The 20,274-nt window shown below is 39.0% G+C and overlaps 4 protein-coding genes across 4 annotated transcripts; 1 reads left to right on the top strand and 3 right to left on the bottom strand.

Moving 5' to 3' along the window:
- Window positions 1–1,572: 1,572 nt before the first annotated feature.
- Window positions 1,573–5,985, bottom strand: LOC132953177 (uncharacterized). Its single transcript, XM_061025706.1, has 5 exons — window positions 5,924–5,985; window positions 5,685–5,856; window positions 3,101–3,424; window positions 2,437–3,050; window positions 1,573–1,831 (listed from the first exon to the last, which is right to left on the bottom strand). The coding sequence occupies exons 1-5, from the start codon at window positions 5,983–5,985 to the stop codon at window positions 1,573–1,575; spliced, it is 1,431 nt and encodes a 476-aa protein (XP_060881689.1).
- A 5,575-nt stretch (window positions 5,986–11,560) lies between these two features.
- LOC132953176 (uncharacterized) lies at window positions 11,561–13,212 on the top strand. The gene is made up of 7 exons (XM_061025705.1): window positions 11,561–11,627; window positions 11,741–11,821; window positions 11,910–11,954; window positions 12,027–12,116; window positions 12,218–12,256; window positions 12,872–12,924; window positions 13,195–13,212. Exons 1-7 carry the CDS (start codon window positions 11,561–11,563, stop codon window positions 13,210–13,212), a joined length of 393 nt encoding a protein of 130 aa, XP_060881688.1.
- Window positions 13,213–15,147: 1,935 nt separating this feature from the next.
- On the bottom strand, window positions 15,148–15,699 carry LOC132953175 (ATP-dependent DNA helicase pif1-like). The gene has a single exon (XM_061025704.1). It carries the CDS (start codon window positions 15,697–15,699, stop codon window positions 15,148–15,150), a length of 552 nt encoding a protein of 183 aa, XP_060881687.1.
- A 3,638-nt stretch (window positions 15,700–19,337) lies between these two features.
- On the bottom strand, window positions 19,338–19,691 carry LOC132953201 (uncharacterized). Its single transcript, XM_061025724.1, has one exon. It carries the CDS (start codon window positions 19,689–19,691, stop codon window positions 19,338–19,340), a length of 354 nt encoding a protein of 117 aa, XP_060881707.1.
- Window positions 19,692–20,274: the final 583 nt, after the last annotated feature.

The raw sequence follows: 20,274 nt of genomic DNA, 5'->3' as shown, positions 1-20,274 counted from the left end.
GCCAGGATTATCAGTATATGCGCATGGGGCAGACCACGTTTCTGAAACTCGATAGTGTACACGTAAGCGCTGACATTACCAAACACACGATGTACAGTTATGTCACCTATTAGCTCCTGTAGCTTACTGTTGAACACTCTGGCCACCAGGTCCGGCCTGTCGCTTGCCGTGCTGTGGGCAGCCAGGTTTTCAGTGATCTCTGGCCACCTGGGATTGCACGTAAACGTTATGAACAGGTCGGGTTTCCCTTTGGTACGCACTATGGTGATGGCGTCTTGATAATTCATCTTGTTGAATCGGTCGCTACCCGTGAACGTCGACGGCAATATGACCCTACGCCCGACCGCCATGGGATCGATGTGGAGCTGTTGGTTCACATGGTCCATGAGCCCTTGATACGCTTCGGCGAGGAGATCCCTCTGGTGCAAACGTATGTAGTTCAGATTGTTCGACTCCATTCGAACATACTGGTCGCACACATACATCTGCAACAAGAACCGACCTTGATGTAATAAACTAAACAGTTCATGCCTTTGGTCGTTATTACCCTGATATCTAACAGCCAAACGGTAGGAAACTCTCTGATACTGTTGCGATTGCGGACATTGTTTCGTCGGTTGCCCGCTTGCAACATCACGTTATGCCAACCGGCCTCGCCGTACGGGAAAAACAGCGGATACAACATCGGATCCGAGTGACACGACCCTTGTGAAATGTAACGAATGGTATATATTATTTAAAGTGAATTGTTAAATCAACGATTTGTAGTAGCTGGGGGTTAGAGGATGGAGTTGTGATTGTGTTGTGAGTATAGCAAGTACATAACCGCAAAAGAAAGGTAATGTATAAAAAAAATATAAACTCTGATCTCTTTGTATTCCAAGGATTTATAGTGTATATTTGTAAGTGATGTCTGTTATGAAGTCCAAACAAATCATGAAATTAAGCACCGAAGTAATGTGACTATATTATGTTTGATTATTGATAAATTATATAGTACACTACATACAAATCATAACACGACTTATTGTCATACTATCACTACAAGATGAATATAATTTATAATGAATATGGTTGTAAGGAATTTAATATTGTTAATTTAACTTTATCTAATATTTTATGTATACATAGGTCCCCTAGCTCGAATAGCAATACCTGATCTATTATGATTAAATTATATCCTGAATAGAATTCCTGGCCTGTCTATCTAACATTCTAATCACTGATAAATCTTTGAACGACACTTATTGTCGGAGATGCGAACAATAATATAATTATCCTTCATAGTCTTTCATCTGTTTATTTCGCAAAAAAAAATTTGTCAAATTATCAGTAAAGCTTATTAAAATAATTGTACCTCATATTGTTTAAGTAATAGAATTTAATAGATTCATTCAAAAGAATGTCCAAAATGTAGTGTATACTTAATGTAAATTTAAAATCGCAGTGTCAGCTTTACTGTACAACAAAAACTATGATTCTATTTGATGGTGTTGATATTAATGTGCAATAAATATAGTGAATATAAGTGAACAATTTGAGTCAGCTGTGTTTATAGGAAATAATTATTAACTAACCCGCTGGTATGGTTTGCATCCTGTGTTGCGGGTTGATTGGATTCGTATCGTAGATGACCAGATTAATGTCTCTTGGCGGACGACCCCCTTCGCCTACGAACACGGCCGCAACTTCGTTTGCGGTAGGCAGGTTGTTTCGCCCGTCGTCTCGGGCCGCATCTCGGACAAAATGCATAGTCACTGGCCTAGGTCGCACACCTGCGGGATCGGCGTCGGCTAGGTCTCTTTCTGCCAGCCACACCTCACGCATGTTCCTGGAACAAATATAGACATGTATATTTTTATACTTAGACAGACTCCACGTAGAAATCATAAATAAATCATTCAGTGCATTTAACTCTATAATTGTATAATTAACATAATACATAATAATAAATATATATATTATAAATGTGTGTGAAGTGTAGTAAGCTTAGGAGACCACATAGGTTAGGTAATAACAATAAAACCTATACTTCATATAAAATATAAAAACGTCCCAGCCCTAAGTTATATTTAATGTTACCTGTATCATTCATAAGTACATATAACTCTGTTGGTAGCAGAGTAAAATTATAATAAACACATAAAATACATATAATATTTAATATAATTTAAGTAATAAAGGTAAGAAAATTTTTTGCTTTGTATACTATTTTGAATGAACATTAAGTAATAACTGCAGTATATTGGTAGCTGTGAGTGTCTAATATCAACGTAATATCTAGTTTGACAGTTAACATAGTTAGTTTATTGGTTACAGTGTGTAATTTTTTTTGTTTTTTCTGTCTACTTTGAGAAAGGGATCTGTAAAAGAAATTTACTCTAAGGGGCAATTCATATTCCTAATGTTAATAAATACAATAAATTTATATCTTACTTAAAAGCCATTGCGTACGGATTTACGTCCCGCAGAAAACCGTCCAATAGTCCCATCACAACTACGGACAGTTCACGATGATTTCTCTGCAGAGCCATCCCAACGCGGCGGGCGTTGGCCTCTGCGGACTCGAGGAAATACAACTGACAGTAGTTGGCATCTACTCGGTCAACGGCCACGTCATTATTTATCCTCTGATAAGTTTGGCCTTGGATACACATCGTTCGCGGTCCACGCCCTCGCAAACGCCTGTCGTCTGTGCCACAGCTAAACGCAGCGAATGCCAGGGCGTTGTTGTACCGGCGGATGTCGTCTCGGAATCTACGACCATCCTGTGAATCTCCAATCAACAAACTCATTAGTAAAAAAGGGGCGGGCAACAACGCGTGTTGTCCTGCAGCGGTCACTTGACCGTTGTTACAGCAAGTGGAGAAGTGCATATTGGCACCCTGGCCCACAACCTCGCCTTCGAAGTGGCGGGCGTTACACTGTGTGCAGATTCTGTTTAACGCGCCCGCGTTGTGCTGCTCTGGAAGCGGGTGTGTCACGCCTGCCGGCCTGTCAATTATTGGCGCACGCCCTCGGGGTTGTTCACCCACGGCAAGTGGTCGGAACTGCAATTTAAATGATAAGTTTTATTTATTGTTTTTTTTATAAGTAAGACATATTTACTGACCTCTTCGTCGACGTCTGGCTGCAACTCGTCGAGCATGTCCACAAACTCCAGTTCCGCTTGCACTTCGTCCATCTGGACTTCTACCACTTCCACGTCATCCCCTCCATCCATCTGGACTTCTACCACTTCCACGTCATCACCTCCGTCCATCTGGACCTCAACAAATTCCACGTCCTCCACCACCTCCACTCCTTCCACATCATCCCCTATATCCACTGGGACGCCAACGACTTCCACGTACTCCACACCCTCCACTGGGACGCCGACGACCTCCACGTCCTCCCTTTCTTCCATCTCGACATCCCCAAGCACCTAAAAGTTAGGTTGAGTTTAGAGTAGGTACAATTGTATTGATAATTCTATATAATTATAATAATAACAACAATAATTATTGCTATCTATGACAGTAAGCGTAGGTACCTATAATATGCAATAAGTGAATATTTATATGAAATAAGGTTTATGTCACACAAATAAAAGCATACATGTTGTAGTTAGAGTGAGTCTAAGTCTAAGAGTATCACATGTGAAATGATAAAATACCTATCTAGTGCCCAACTTACAAATGAAGGAGAGTAAACCTGGGTCAGTAGTAAATAGTGATGTGGTGGGGGTAATATTAAGAAGTGTGCGAGAAAAGTATTTTGTTTATTGGTAGTAGAATGTATATTAACTGTGTAAGAAAACTTTTCAAATGCCTATAATAATATAATAACTAACTGTAACCGTAGAACTTGTATAATACTACTAAATGCCATTGAAGGTGTGTAAAACATCAATACAACAATATAGATAGTATAAGATAAATGTTTTTAAGAGATTTTCAAGAGAAAAAGGTCTACCTAAATAACATCAGTACAATGCTCTAGGTTAAGATATCTGTTGTATTTACAAGTACCAATCATAGAACAAAGAAATCCACAGAAGAATATTTAAGTTGTTTCACACATACTAATAATCTTTCTAACAACAATAACTTTGAAACGTTGTAAAACTGTATTGCACTGTATAAAAGTATAAAAGTATACATGTTGTAGTCCAGATCATTTTTCAAAGAGTTGTACAAAATAATGTGTGTGACTACGCCTAAATCTAAGCTCTGTCCATCCTAACATCAGTACAATGTTGTATTAAGTATTAAAATAAAATACTAATAAAATACTTATCTAGTACACAACTTACAAATGGCCTAGTTCAGTAGTAGTAGTAGTAGTAGTAGTAGTAGTAGTAGTAGTAGTAGTAGTAGTAGTAGTAATAGTAGAAAAAAAAATGTGTTATTTAATACAGAAGTTTAACTTACAACAATAAAAAGAAAACATTTTAATGATTGTGTGTTCAATCTTGTGTTGGTTAGGTATTACTGTAACAACAACAATAACGACTTACATTTAAAAAATGTATTGCACTCTATAACAGTAAGTGTAGGTACTCGTATGCAATAAGTGCATTTATATGAAATCATTATATGATAAGTTGAATGTAAGGTTGAATATGAAATCATATATGTGGTGTTATTTTTTAAAGAGTCTTCAATGTGATAAAATCAAGCACACCTATATTTATCACCACTAAGTATTGATATAACACACATCAGTAGTAAATATGTTACACCGTAGTACAAACAAAGTTAGTTGTATAAATAAAGGAAAGAAAGTATTAAAATAATCTTAACATTGCTAACAGTACGGCAATATGTGAAATTATAAAACACTTATCCAGTACACAGTTCACAAAAAAAGGAGAGGTTAGTTAGGAGTCTCTAGTAATACCTACTTTGTGTAGTAGTAACATTAAGAAAATGTAAATTTCTGTGAGAAAACCTTAAGTGTTCTATAGTAAAAGTTGATATATTAGTATAGTTATGAGTTAATCTAGGTAAAATAAGCTTTACCCAGTATTTGATAAGCAAAGTGTTTGAAATCTGAAACAGCAGTAACACAATTGAATGTCGTTCAAGTTATTCTACAATTTAATCATAATATAATAAGTTGAATGAAAGTTTTATGATAAAATAGACATTTAGTTTTCAAGAATGTTGTACCGAGCCAGTATAGTATGGTAGTATAGTAGAGTACAGAAACAATGATATGCATCTAAGAGCACAGTGAATAATTAAGCATGTAAGGAATTTTAACCGCAGGTTGGGTACTACTCATTGTCATTGGCTTAACTTTAAAAATTACATACTATGGAATAAACGTAAACAAATGAAATGAAATTAGCACTGCAGAAATTGTAAATGTTGTGAAAATTGATCAAACTTGAAATAATGAAGATATGTGATCCAAATGAGTGTAATATCATGAATTTTGTTATAATATGTCATTCACTTGATATTGTGTATTAAACCGTATTTATAAGGTCTAGAAGTATACTTTTGTGAGGTCATATGTATTATGTTACAACAAAAAGCTTGAATGCCATTGAGTTAAGTTAAGAAATTAAGTTAGGTTTGAAATACACAGTAGGTACATCAAACTCACGAGAGTATACAACAGTATTAGAAGTCCAGTCAGACGGGCATACAGTCATGGTGTACTGCAATGAAATGATATTTATTGAACACACTCACCAAAGAAGGCACTGCCATGGGCCACAGACGGCGGCGCCGCGCGTTTCCCACAGCGTAGTCGACACCGGGGACGAAATGCCTCGAACACAGCTGAGATGTTTGGTTCACGGGAAAACCATGGTCCACCACAAATGCCACCCACTCAATACGACGATGTACGGCAGTTGGAAATCTAAGAGGCGACACATTATTTATTATAATATATATATCGATATGTATCAACGTGTTGTGTGAAATACCTGTGTACGGAAACGTCATCGATGTTGTCCACAACTCCGCATAAAGCACAGCGTTTGACCATTTTGAATAGCCTAAAAGCATCATCACGAACGAACATATTATAATAATAGGAATAATAATAAGTGAAAAGTAAATACTGAATATTATGAAAACCTCGTGGTAAAAAAAAAACGACTGATACAGTTTGTTATCAGCGGTGATGTATGAGTATCGTGTGTTATTTTTAGAATTAATAGGTACACACCGGCTTACATGATGTACATAAAAAATAGAAAAATACGAAAAATTACATACCCAGCTCGCAGTAGCACAATATTATGAATTAACCGTAAAACACGTGTCCGCAATGGCAACGCGCCGAAACGGCCAACGGACTTACACGTCTAATACGTATTCAGCTAATACGAATGCGGTTTAATTAACGTTGTAGGTATTCAAAGTGTACGAAAAAAACTCGAAATGCGCCGTGAGCAGCGGAGAACGATGTCTGTAGGCGGTGAAAATATGTTCGTTGGCGATACGCGCCGCCTCCACGAATACACCTGTAGTTTATCTATCTAAATAGTATAATATAGTAGTAGTAGATATAAAAGTTTACTCACCGGTTTGTGAAAAGCGCCCAATGCAGAACAACAAAACTCAAAGAAAAGCACTGAATATTAAATAATACAACGTATTAGGCTTTTCGGTGAGATTTGATGTACGTTGCAAGAGCGCCGGTCACGAGTTGAGGCAGGTTGACACGGGCGCGTTTCGCGTCGCCAAAGTTGTCCCCCCACGGCTCCACTCCACCCCACGCCAAGCGTATAATGTTGCGTATAATAACGGTCGTACTGTATTATCGCGCGTAGTATTGTGCACTGTATAATATTGATGGTCCACTTTTAATATTTCTCACGCACGCATAAACACTTATACCTATTATTGTATTGTGGGTATGTACGCACACAATAATAATAAGAAAAAACAACCACATAACCTAACGTACTTATATTTACCTACGTCATTAGTGTACAATTGAACGCAAATTGGTATACCTACACTTGAAGTAATAGTTATTATAATAATTATTATGTGTCAAGACATTTGGTACCGACCCAACGAAAACATCGTGACCGTTATGTTTATATATTTATTATGTAGGTACATGATATAATATTATTATAAGTTACCATACGATATACGTGTTTAGTATATTGGTGTCTTTTATCAGATACACGTGTAGGATAATCAGAACCTATACGACCTACATAAACATTAAGCATGATATGTATATCTATATACATATATTTGAAAAATCGCGTGAAAAAAATGCTCTTCGTCGCATATATTCAAGCCTAATTCATTTATTTTTATGCGCTCACCGCGACGTCAATCGGTCAAACGGGGAGTCAGAATTATAAAAGGCGAAAAAAGAGGTCCGTTATTACACGAGCGCCACAAATTAACTTCAATCCCGGCGGCCGGCATCGAAACCACGACACCGGGTCATCCGCACTAACGCCTCACCTACCTACCTACCTACTGAGTTGGAAACTGGTGCCCCGGGACTCGTACAGGAGAAAGTACGGTGGCGCGCGGCCTATAAATTTAGCGGGGAACGCGAATAAGGGGCAAACGGGGAGGGCAGACCCCTCAAAAAGGGCTAAAACTCGAATATTTGAAAAAAAGGCAAAAAACGCGCGCAACGGCGGCGGACGTAAAGCGCGTCGTCTCGGCCGCGGAGGGCAAAAAAGTACTCAAAATCTGACGGGGAACGCGAATAAGTCATCAACGGGGTGGTCCGACGTCTTCGATAGGCGTAAAACTCGAATTTTGAAAAAAAAACGTAAAATGTTGGTTAAATACGAATATCACGATAAGGCGGAAGCGATGGCGAAAGTTAAATACCAAAAAAAAAAACGCGAAAAAAAGAATTCCGAATTAACACGGCCGCCGCAAATTATTTTCAATCCCGGCGTCCGGCATCGAAACCACGACCCCCGGGTCATCCGCACCGACGCCTTACCTACCTACCTACCTACCGAGTTGATAACCTATGTCGAATCTATGACTCTTAAGCCGTTTCGACGTCCCGGCGAATTACGAACGCGGATTCGACGTCCGCAGAGGGCTTTCGAGCCGGCGATCCCGCGGCTTCGGGCAGCGGACGACCGGCTCCGCCACCGTCGGACGTCGAAAACGCGATATTCGCGAAAAATATCGGACCCTCTGACGCACGTATTTATGCCTGTATATAGTAATACCTACTCGACGGCGGCGATATCGGCACTCGACTCTCGGCGCCGTCCCGCGGCCCCAGGAATCGTACAGGTGAAAGTACGGCCGCGCGCGGCCTACAGATTTAGCGGGGAACGTGAATAAGGGGCAAACGGGAAAGGCTGACGCCTCGAAAAGGGCTAAAACTCGAATTCTTGAAAACAAAGGCAAAAAACGCGCGCGACGGCGGCGGACGGTTTGCACGTAATCGCCACCGCGGCGGGCCCGCCGGGAAAAAAGTACGGCCGCGCGCGGTATGTAAATTTAGCGGGGAACGCGAATAAGGTCCGAACGGGGCCGCCCGGGGGGGTAAAACTCGAAAATCTGCAAAAATGTTGAAAAAAATCGCGAAAAGTGATAAGAAGGAGTGATAGCGCCGGGAACCCGTTTTCCCACCAAAATTCACTAAGTCAGTTCGGAAATTCGCCACAGGCTGCGCCCTCGGGTTTCTGTTTTATACTATAAGACTAGCTCTCCGAGCGTCGCTGGGGGAGACCCCCAGACCCCCCGGTGTCGGTTATGAGTGTTGTCGATGTCGGATGCCGCAGTGGTCTTGTGGTCTGGTCGTCAACCGATGTCGGTTATGAGTGTTATGATAAGAACGGTGGATATTGATAAGAAAAGTGGATAAGTGATAAGGATTTTGGATTGCTGATAAGGATGTTGGATTAATGAAAAGAATGATGGATTTGTGAGAAGGATAGTGGATTAGTTAACCGGAGAGCTGTAAGTTTTTTACTGCCTTCAAAAACGCCAAATCAAGTAATAGAATTCAAATATTTCGGATAATCATAGAGCCACCTCGATTTATTTGGGGTCTAGCGGGTCAGTCACCTACCTCGACGTTGAACTTATATGTCTCGGCAACAGGTATGCAACGTTCAAAACGTGAAACGTGAAAAAAATTGTAAAACATTTCGGGGGTCCATGAAAATCATATAGCCGCCGTCTTTTTATGGGTGTCTAGCAGGTCAGTCATCTCGAATGACGTTCGCCGTAGTAATAAGGGTAGGCAATCCGACTTCGTCGGATAGCGGACAATGTGCGACGGCTGCGTAACTTCGTCAGGTATGCAATCCGACTGCGTCGAATCGCGGACAACGTTCATTACTGTCACCGAAAATGGAAAAAATAATTACGTGAAAAAAAATTCAAAACATTTTGGGATTCTATGCAAATCATATAGCCATCGTCTTTTTAGGGTGTCTAGCAGGTCAGTCACCTCAGTGGTGCGGGTAGGCAATCCGACTTCGTCGGATAGCAGACAATATGCGACGGCCATGTCACGTCGTCAGGTATGCAATCCGACTGCGTCGGATAGCGGACAGCGTTCTTTACTGTGAAAAAAATTTTAAAACATTTCGGGGGTCTATGAAAATCATATAGCCTCCGTCTTTTTATGGGTGTCTAGCAGATCAGTCACCTCAGTGGTGCGGGTAGGCAATCCGACTTCGTCGGATAGCAGACAATGTACGACGGCCGGGTCACGTCGTCAGGTATGCAATCCGACTGCGTCGAATCGCGGACAGCGTTCATTACTGTCGCCGAAAACACGAAATTAAGTAATAAATTTCGGGAAAAAAAATTCAAAACATTTCGGGCCTCTATGCGAATCATATAGCCAACATCATTTTTTGAGTGTCTAGGTGGTCAGTCACCTCGAATGACGTTCACCGTAATAATAAGGGTAGGGTGTCTAGCAGGTCAGTCACCTCAGGGGTCCGAGTAGGCAATCCGACTTCGTCGGATAGCAGACAATATGCGACGGCCAGGTCTCCTTAACTGTCTCCGTAACTGTCTCCGAAAACAGAAAATTAAGTAATAATGTCCGTGAAAAAAAATTCAAAACATTTCGGGCTTCTATGCAAATCTTATAGTAACCGTCTTTTTAGGGTGTCTAGCAGGTCAGTCACCTCAGTGGTCCGGATAATTATATATATGCAGTATAATGTTATACTATGTATACTATGTATATATGTAAATAAACTTTAGGTATATAATAAGCAAACCCATATAATGTTACAAATTACAAAAACCAATACGATCTACAAAAACATTAAACATTTCCATGCGTAATATATATTGGAAATATTATGTGAATTTCCAGCGGCCACGTTAATAATTTCTGTCGTCATAAGCTTAGTAGTAGAGTAGAGCAATATAGAAGCGAAACTCGATCAGCGGATCGGGGTTCTGTTTCCCATACGAACCTCCGAAAAACACGGAAACGTTTCCGCGCACCAACATGATGTTTGACCCAAGGTCTCCCGTATCGTGTAATCGGGGGATACGTAACGCGGGGTCGGCTTGTTAAAAGTCGCGCCTACAACTTACTGTAAGTCATTCGCTGATAGTGAGAGGATCGACGATAAACGGTCGGTGATAAGGCCTACCACTTTGGCGGTATTCTGTCAAAGGCGGGAATGTTTGAAAACCATGTTTGCGTGTGTATTAATGAATTTGAGTGATGATCCTGTGGCATTATTATGACTATATGAAAATTTTTTGCAAAAATGAAAAAAAGAATGATGGTCAAAAGTGTAAGGTGTAATGCTGTGTTCGAATGAATAATAAAAATATAAAATATCGATATAATATGTCAATTCAATAAATCAGCCGTGCGATATCGTCACCCGCATGGGTTACCTGCCTTGACTCTTGTTATTGTCGCCGCTCTAAGACTGCGCCGACGACCCGACGTCTGACTATAACCGTTATTAAACATCCGACAGCCGTGAATAACAGAAAACACGTGAGTATACAATTTAGTATTAATTTAATTTGTTGCTTTTTAAAACGTTGACCGCAGATCGTAGGTATTAATCAATCAATGTAATGTAACACATGCTTTCCGTTCAACGAATTTAATATTTTATCATACCATCGACTTAATAATACCGACAGATCACTTATTGTTTGTTTTACTATACACTTTCTTTATTGCTTTTTATTTGTCAACTTCAGAATGAGTAACAAAGTCTAAAACATTAACGGCAATTGCCAAGCGTACATCAGGGCCTTGTTTTGTTAACACGTTCAACGCGGATCGTATATAATAATTTATTAATTTAAATAATAAAATAATAATATAAATTTGCGAAGAAAATCGAGCCTTAGTTTTGTCTGCAACACATGCTTTCTGTGAAACTAAATATTTTTTCTATTTTTTGTTTTTGTTTTTAACACGGTCACCGCCGATCGTATTTATCAATTAATGTATAATGTATATTGTTATACCATATAAATTTTCAAACGCTGGCTTAGTTTTAGTGTGCACCATATGCATTTCGTTAGACGAATTGAATATTTTATAATGCCACAAACATAATAATGCAGACCAATCAATTGTTCTTTTCAACTGTCTTATTAAATTTAGAATGAGCGTCTTCAACATAAGTCGGAGCTGCACAGTGTATGTTAACCACGGGCAAGACCGCGCTCAACGTAAGTATACATTTGTATAAGATCATTGGTTAATATATTATATATTATCTACCCGTTTCAGAATTTTATAACTGTTATGTATATTATGTATATAATTGTAATTTATATTGTAGCCAAGCCCAGAGGTGGCCCGTCGAAAGGGGGCGGTGGTGGTGGTGATGGCGATGGCGGTGGCGGTGGAGGTCGCGACCGAAGTAAGCATACATTTGTATAAGACTATTGGTTAATATATATATATTGTATACAATTAGAAACGATTAAAATTATATCTACCCGTTTCAGAATGCTATAACTGTGGTAAACAGGGACATTTGTCCCGGGATTGCGGTGAGTGTTTACTTTACATATTCCTTAATAACAGTCTTAATATTATGTATATAATTGTAATTTATATTGTAGCCAAGTCCAGAGGTGGTCCGTCCAAAAGGGGCGGTGGCGGTGGCGGTGTCAGGGGTCGTGATGGTGGTAGGCGGAGGGGTGGTGATGGTGGTAGGCGGCGGCCGTCGTCAAGCGTAAGGATATATTAGTATATTTAAAAAGACATTCAAGTTTTCGAAATCAAAAAATCTAATTAAACAAATTATTTTCAGGACGGTCTACTGAAAACGGCCTCGCCGCGGCCGAAGAAGGTAAGGATATATATTTAGTATAATTAAAAAAAGCGTTCAAGTTTTCGAAATTGATAAATCTAATTAAACAAATTTTTCAGGACCGTAGGCAGACGGAAAGTCGGAGGCCGCCGAACGTAATGATATATTAGTATATTTAAAATAATTATCAAGTTTTTGAAATTTATAAATCTAATTAAACAAATTATTTTCAGGAGGCCAGCAGTAGTCGACCAGCAGACGTAAGGATATATTAGTATATTAAAAAAAAGCTATTGAGTTTTTGAAATTTATAAATCTAATTAACAAATTATTTTCAGGAGGCCAGCAGTAGTCGACCAGCAGACGTAAGGATATATTAGTATATTAAAAAAAAGCTATTGAGTTTTTGAAATTTATAAATCTAATTAAACAAATTATTTTCAGGAGGCCAGCAGTAGTCGACCAGCAGACGTAAGGATATATTAGTATATTAAAAAAAAGCTATTGAGTTTTTGAAATTTATAAATCTAATTAAACAAATTATTTTCAGGAGGCCAGCAGTAGTCGACCAGCAGACGTAAGGATATATTAGTATATTAAAAAAAAGCTATTGAGTTTTTGAAATTTATAAATCTAATTAAACAAATTTTTCAGGACCTCAATCAGACCGCCGAAACTGCGCAGCCGCCAAACATAAGGATATATTAGTATATAATATATTTAAGAAAAATTCAAGTTTTGTCTAATCAAACACATTATTTTCAGGAGCTCTACGTCACAGCAAGGGAGACGCCACCGAGCCCACCGCCAAACGTCGTAAGGATATAATATAAATACTTTAGTTTTTGAAATTAATAATTCTAATCAAACATATCATTTTCAGGTACCGATAGCAGACACCCAATAAGTGAGTTTTTAACAGGAACATTTTTTCTCAACAAAAATTTTTCTATGTTTATTTGTTATGTTTTTTTCAGATGATCAATAAAACATGACTATATCATTTAAAATTATATTTTATTTTCCTTTTCCTCTCCTACTGGATATTTTTAAATTACTATGTGTGTACTTTGGGTACAGTATGAAGGATTTTTTTAAATTTCTATTAGTTACCAAAAACATAATATAGTTCATACTATTACAACACAATAAATTATGTGTGGTGTGTGGATCAAATAAGAGTTATAAATAGTTATAATGGTTGTCAGGATGTCAGTGAAGTTAATGACATTAGGTAGGTATTGCATGGGATGTCTAAAGATTTGCATGTAACAAAATTAAAGATTTTAGAATCAATATACTACAATGAGTAAAACAAATACAACCTAAATTGTATACATATTTCCATTGTTAAAGTAATTTAATTTCATGTGTAATAATAATATAAAACTAATAAAAACTAATAAAAAAGTAAATAATATAATATGTGTTTCCGTCTCATCCGAGAGTTACTTTTCATAGCAATTGATCCAGTGGCAAAATAAATTATATCAATTCACGGTGACCTAGTATGTAGTAGCACACTACATAATATTAAAGTTTTTAGTGAATAAAATAGTATCATCAATGGTGTTTTATTATGTAAAACAAATTATGTAAAAAATAATCAACAGCAATTTGCAGTGTTGTAGCGTGTACAAAATGTTGCATTACACATTATCTTATATAATAAATTATAAACTAAATATTGTTATTAAGATATCCAATTGTGTGTATAGTATCAATGGTTTTTTAAATTGTTATTTTAGTTATATTAGTTAGGTTAGGTTCTACTCATGTACCAAATAGGACAAAACTGTTGTGCTTATTAATTTACTGTATTTTAAAAAAATTGTTATTGAACAAATGGTGTTTAACACAAAACAAATACTCTTTTACTGAGCAAAACAATTAATACAATGTCAATTATATAAATATTGAAATAATTACATTTATATATAGTAAGTAAATAGTAATAAAATTTAATTATATAGAATCTAATAGTAATGAAATCTCAATCATGAGTAAAACAATTAATAAAAATATGTCAATACGTTAATACAATTAAGTAATGTCTCAACCATTAATACAATATAAATCAATCAAGTAGTTCAGCGAAATACAGTGTACAAAATATTAAAAATATTGTGAGTACAGTGAAATTGACTGATTAATGTCAATAGCATATATATGATTACATAAAAACAAAGGAGAACCATTAATACAATATAAATTAATACTACTTAAGAAAGAAATACAACAATAAAATGGTGTAATAAATATTGGGAACATAGTGAAATTAACTTATTAATGTTATTTATACATCATATAATATAGGTACATTAGAATCTTAATGTGTGAAATAAAATACAACATTTAAATTAAATTGTCTGTACTATCTGTACTATATCATACTATTCAATAGGATGTGGTACAATACAAATAACACAGACATTACATACATTGTTTGACATTAGTTACGAATTCACATTATAGTGAATTCGCATCCAGAGAGAACCACGAGGAGGTTGTCAAACTTTCTCTCCGTTAAGCCCGAAGGCAAGGTCCACGAAGTACCTCCACACAGACCACGTAGAACAGCGGTGTAACGTATTATGTTTGAAAAATATGTCACACATGTTAGGTTTAAAGTCACCTAGACTATCATCATCATCTTTGAACATCGGGCGCATGTAGAACACAGACCACGTAGAACAGCGGTGTAACGTATTATGTTTGAAAAATATGTCACACATGTTAGGTTTAAAGTCACCTAGACTATCATCATCATCTTTGACCATCGGGCGCATGTAGAACACATACCACGTAGAACAGCGGTGTAACGTATTATGTTTGAAAAATATGTTACACGTGTTAGGTTTAAAGTCACCTAGACTATCAGCAGGCGTCACCTAATTATAATATACTTACCATTGTCACCACTCGTTGCATTACAGAACTTCCCTGTACACTATGTTCTTGGTGACGAATCGGCCGCTGTCATCGGCGTACATGCCGACTCTCACGGACTGTGCGTTTCTCACCCTCGAAAACGCTACGTACAGTTGCCCGTGCGTGAACACAGGCGACGTCAGTAACAAACCTACACGGTCGAACGTCTGACCCTGCGACTTGTTGATGGTCATGGCGAACGACAATCTCACCGGGAATTGAAGGCGCCGCAGTAAGATGGGCAGGTCGTCCTCACCGCTGGACGTGAGCGGTATCTTGGGCACGACGATGTCGTCGTCCTGTGCTTCACCGCCCAAAATCCTAGCCTTGAAATTGTGACGCCGCAGTTCGGTGACCACCAACCTCGTACCGTTGCACAGTCGTCTCCTCGGATCGAGATTTCTGAGCAACATCACGATGCACCCCACCTTCAACGTCAGCCGGTACGGCGGCAGGCCGTCCGGTTCCAAGCTGTTGAGGAACCCCGTGGGAAAATTGGCCACTTCGTCGGGATCGTCCGCCATCATGGTGTCGACGGCGGTGTAGCTCATCTGAGCACCGTCGACGCGCTCCAGCACGTCCTAGTTGACACCTCTACAGTCTTCGTTGGTGAGACACACAACGATTCTCCGAGCGAATTCGTCGACGTTGGCCAACGACATTTGCTGCGGGTACACGAAATCGATCAAATCATCAACGTCGCATACCATTTGCCGCGGGATTTGCACGGTGTTCGGAACGCCGTCAACCGCGGGCAGTCGGCCGTTGCCGAGCTCAAGCAACCAAGTCGCAAAGTCCGCGTCGTGGTCCGCGCGCATGTTCTGGACCAGATTGAAGCGCTCCATGACGCGCCAAAGACCGTTTTCCTTGATCGACGACATGACGATCTCGGCTCTCGTCCCTCTCCGGACCACGGGCAATATCTGCCTGAAGTCGCCGGCGAACAGCATGGTTTTACCGCCGAACGGTAATTCCGATGCCATGACGTCCCTGAGCAGGCGGTCCACCACCGTCAGTTGCAGTCCCGGCGACATTGGGGCTTCGTCCCAGACGATGAGCGCCGCGTTGCGTATCTTCTGCGCTCGCTCGGACTGCATGGTGACGCTGGACGTCGAGTCTTCGGTCAGCGTGCCGAAAGGCAGTCCGAACGTCGAGTGTACGGTCATGCCGCCGTCCATGAGCGACGCGGCGATACCGGTGAACGCCACGCACAACACCTCCCGCTGCGGAGGTCGGTGCCGAAGCGCCCATATCAGGCATCCGTACAGCGTCGTTTTTCCGGTACCCCCGGGTCCGTCGACGAAGAAAGTTTTCGCCACCTCGCGTTGGTCGTCGACGGCCGCCATCACGCGGTCGTACACCGTTCGCTGTTCGGCGTTCAAGGCGTCTACTTGTGGGGCCCACCGTGCCGCCGCGTCTATTGCCCGTAACAGCGCGTCGTCCTGCAGCGGTTCCAGTAGACGGGGGTCGGCGAGGGGCAGACCGTAGTCGCCCGGCGATTTCCGGTGTACACGAAGTAGATCCTCGATGGCCGCCAGACACGCGGCCCTCGCGCGGTCGACGTCTTGGAGACGGCGGTTGAAGTCCTCCATCATGTTTGCATCGTTCGCCTCGTACAACGCCAGCGGGTTTGAGGGCTCGCAGAACACCAGTATAGTGACGAACAGATACCGCAGCTGCCGCGGTGTGTCCAACGTCGCCGATTCCGTCAAGCAATCCCGCCACGCTCGGTCGTCTTCCAATAATCCGAGTGCAACGGCAGCCGCCGTGAATGTTTCGTGAACGACCCCGTCCACCGTCCTTATGTCTTGAAAGGACTTCGGGCCTCTTCGGTTCAGAAGTAGCAATCTCAGGTGGAAACGGTCCCGGTCCAGTGGGTTTACTATGTACATCCGAGCCAACGTAACGTTTGCCATCCGAATCCGCCGCGGCAACCATTGGGTGACATTTCTTACGAGTACGTTTTCTTGATTACGTGGCATCTGCCAGGTGTAATGCGTCGGTATTTCTTGGTACAAGTATTGTCGAGCATTCACGTCTGTTGTGTTGAGCGCGAAGAACTGCGTGAGTTTCGTACTACGCACAGCTTGGTTCTGTAGCCGTTCTTCTGCTTGGCCCGGCGCAAAGTACACGTTCTGACGACCCTCCAGGTGGACAGGAAGTCTGACGACCGTGTGACTTTTGCCGTGCAATTTGTACGAAAACAACCGCCAGATGCCTTCTGGTGGGCTGACATATCTTGAGTTTACGTAACTGAAAATTAATATTGAAAAGATAACTAACAATGGCTCTATAGATGATACCGTCTGGTGTTGTGATTGGTATTATTATTATTATATAATTCAAGTAAATGTAATTAATTTTTTGTTCTGTAGACACATAGCATTGCATTACAATGTGCATATGACGAAGAATCCCTACAACCGTTGAACGGTGTTTAAACGTTTGCCATACAATAAATGTGACTGATATATTATGATGTTTTGATAAATAAATGTCGTGAAATGTCAACTCGAGTAGCTAAATATAATCATAGTGGACGTCTAGTCTAGTGACATAAAAGTTATAGTTATATAAGTATACAATTTAATCTATAATGTACAGAGTTGGTATTAGTATATTAGTAGTATATTAGGTGATCAAGGTGATAACAGTGTACACATAAAATATTCAAAATTTAAATTATTATTATTATTATTATTATTATATTATATTATATTTTAAAATTTGTATCAGGTGGAATACATTATAACTGTATAATATTATTTAAGAATGGCAAAGCTGTAGGAATGTTAATTTATGCCAACGAAAATAACAATCCATAAAAGCGTGTTTCACATTGCCGAGGTGTTGAAGTTTACAATTTGAGACAGTATATTATGTGATCACGGTTAAACTTAGATCAGGTTATAAACCAAAATTTATATCTATTAGGTATGTTAGTTAATTGGTGTACTTAATGTCATTGATGTTCAGTTCTGTATGCAATGTAATGTGTATAAACAACTTGAATGAAAAAGCATAAAATAACAAATTTAATGTAATAATAATAATACCTAAAAAACACACATTAAATGTTAAGTATATAATATAGCTAGTATACAATAGTAAAAAAACTAAAAGTTATCGGTAAACGATTACAACTACCCTAAAAACCTAAAAAATAGTGAGTAAAATAATTCATACACACTGGACACACTGCTAAAAATGACACATGCATAAAATATTGTTATATGCTAATAATGATGGAATGGTAATAATTTTCAATGTAATACCTATAATAAAAATCTATCAATAATAATGTAGACCACCTATAGAACTCTCTGTAGAAGTACATAATATAAGGTACAACCTACATATTAATTAATATATAATATTATAAAAATCTTAAGACACTATTAAATCATTTATTAATTAACTATTTATTTAATTTATGTTTAATACTGTATGCAATAGAATGTTTATTATACACAGCTTGAATGAAGATACATGAAAAAAAGGATTAAATGTAATATAAAATTATAAAATTAATATATAATATTATAAAAATCTTAAGACACTATTAAATCATTTATTAATTAACTATTTATTTAATTTATGTTTAATACTGTATGCAATAGAATGTTTATTATACACAGCTTGAATGAAGACACATGAAAAAAAGGATTAAATGTAATATAAAATTATAAAAATCTTAGACACTATTGATGGGAATTATTAAAAATTAATAAATGATTTATTAGTTAACTATTTATTCAATTGATGTTTATTACTGTATAATAATAATAGTTAATAAATGTAGAAGTTCCTAAAGTTTTGCTCAACTGAATATTCTTATTAAAATTTAGAAATTTTTTCATAAAAAAGTAAAGTTCTTTAATCATTAAAATTTTAGTTTTTAGCCAATGTCAAACCAAAGTAATTTTATTATTTCAAACTAAAACGTGTACATATTTAAAATTAAAAACAAAACAAGAGTAATACAATGGAATAAAAACAAATGTAATTAAGTAACAGAATTTTTAAATTTAAGATTTTTATGTGAATTTTAAAAATTGTCCAATTTAATATTTAAAATTCCTGAACATAAAAAGTAGTAAACACACTAATTAAACATATACAATATACTATTATAATCATTATACCTAAATTTAGAAATATGTAAATTATTATAAAATTAAGTTAAGACTCACTTGGCAATCTCATCCTGGTCCTGAACTTCCAACGTCACACGGTCGTGTCCCTTGTATATATACTTGTAGATATACATGACACTCTTTATGGACGTGCATATCTCGACGTTGATGTGCGCGTCATACTTGGCCAGAAGGTAAGGGTTGTATGGCACTACACACTCGTTACCAACCTCACGACCTCTCACAAGTACCACCCGGCCGTCATCTGGTCGGCGGTACTTTGGATATCCGCCGTCCGCAACGTACACAGTCTCCTCTGCGTACGCTTTCGGGAAATCTTTGGAGCATTTGTTGTCCACCATGCACGGACACTGTGGATTGACTGTTCCACACGGCCCGTGGATCATGTGAGACTTGACGCAGTCGTGTAAGCGCCTGTCGATTGCGGGGTCCGGCAAGAAGGCGCAAACCACGTCGTCCACGTCCTCGGCCGTGCGGAACTTACAGTCCTCTGCCAGGATTATCAGTATATGCGCATGGGGCAGACCACGTTTCTGAAACTCGATAGTGTACACGTAAGCGCCGACATTACCAAACACACGATTCACAGTTATGTCACCTATTAGCTCCTGTAGCTTCCTGTTGAACACTCTGGCCACCAGGTCCGGCCTGTCGCTTGCCGTGCTGTGGGCAGCCAGGTTTTCAGTGATCTCTGGCCACCTGGGATTGCACGTAAACGTTATGAACAGGTCGGGTTTCCCTTTGGTACGCACTATGGTGATGGCGTCTTGATAATTCATCTTGTTGAATCGGTCGCTACCCGTGAACGTCGACGGCAATATGACCCTACGCCCGACCGCCATGGGATCGACGTGGAGCTGTTGGTTCACATGGTCCATGAGCCCTTGATACGCTTCGGCGAGGAGATCCCTCTGGTGCAAACGTATGTAGTTCAGATTGTTCGACTCCATTCGAACATACTGGTCGCAC

This window comes from Metopolophium dirhodum, unplaced genomic scaffold (assembly GCF_019925205.1).
Source record: "Metopolophium dirhodum isolate CAU unplaced genomic scaffold, ASM1992520v1 scaffold1, whole genome shotgun sequence".
NCBI classification, from domain to species: domain Eukaryota; kingdom Metazoa; phylum Arthropoda; class Insecta; order Hemiptera; family Aphididae; genus Metopolophium; species Metopolophium dirhodum.
The sequence above is the reverse complement of the archived record's forward strand: the minus strand, read 5'-3'. Positions and strand labels throughout refer to the sequence as shown.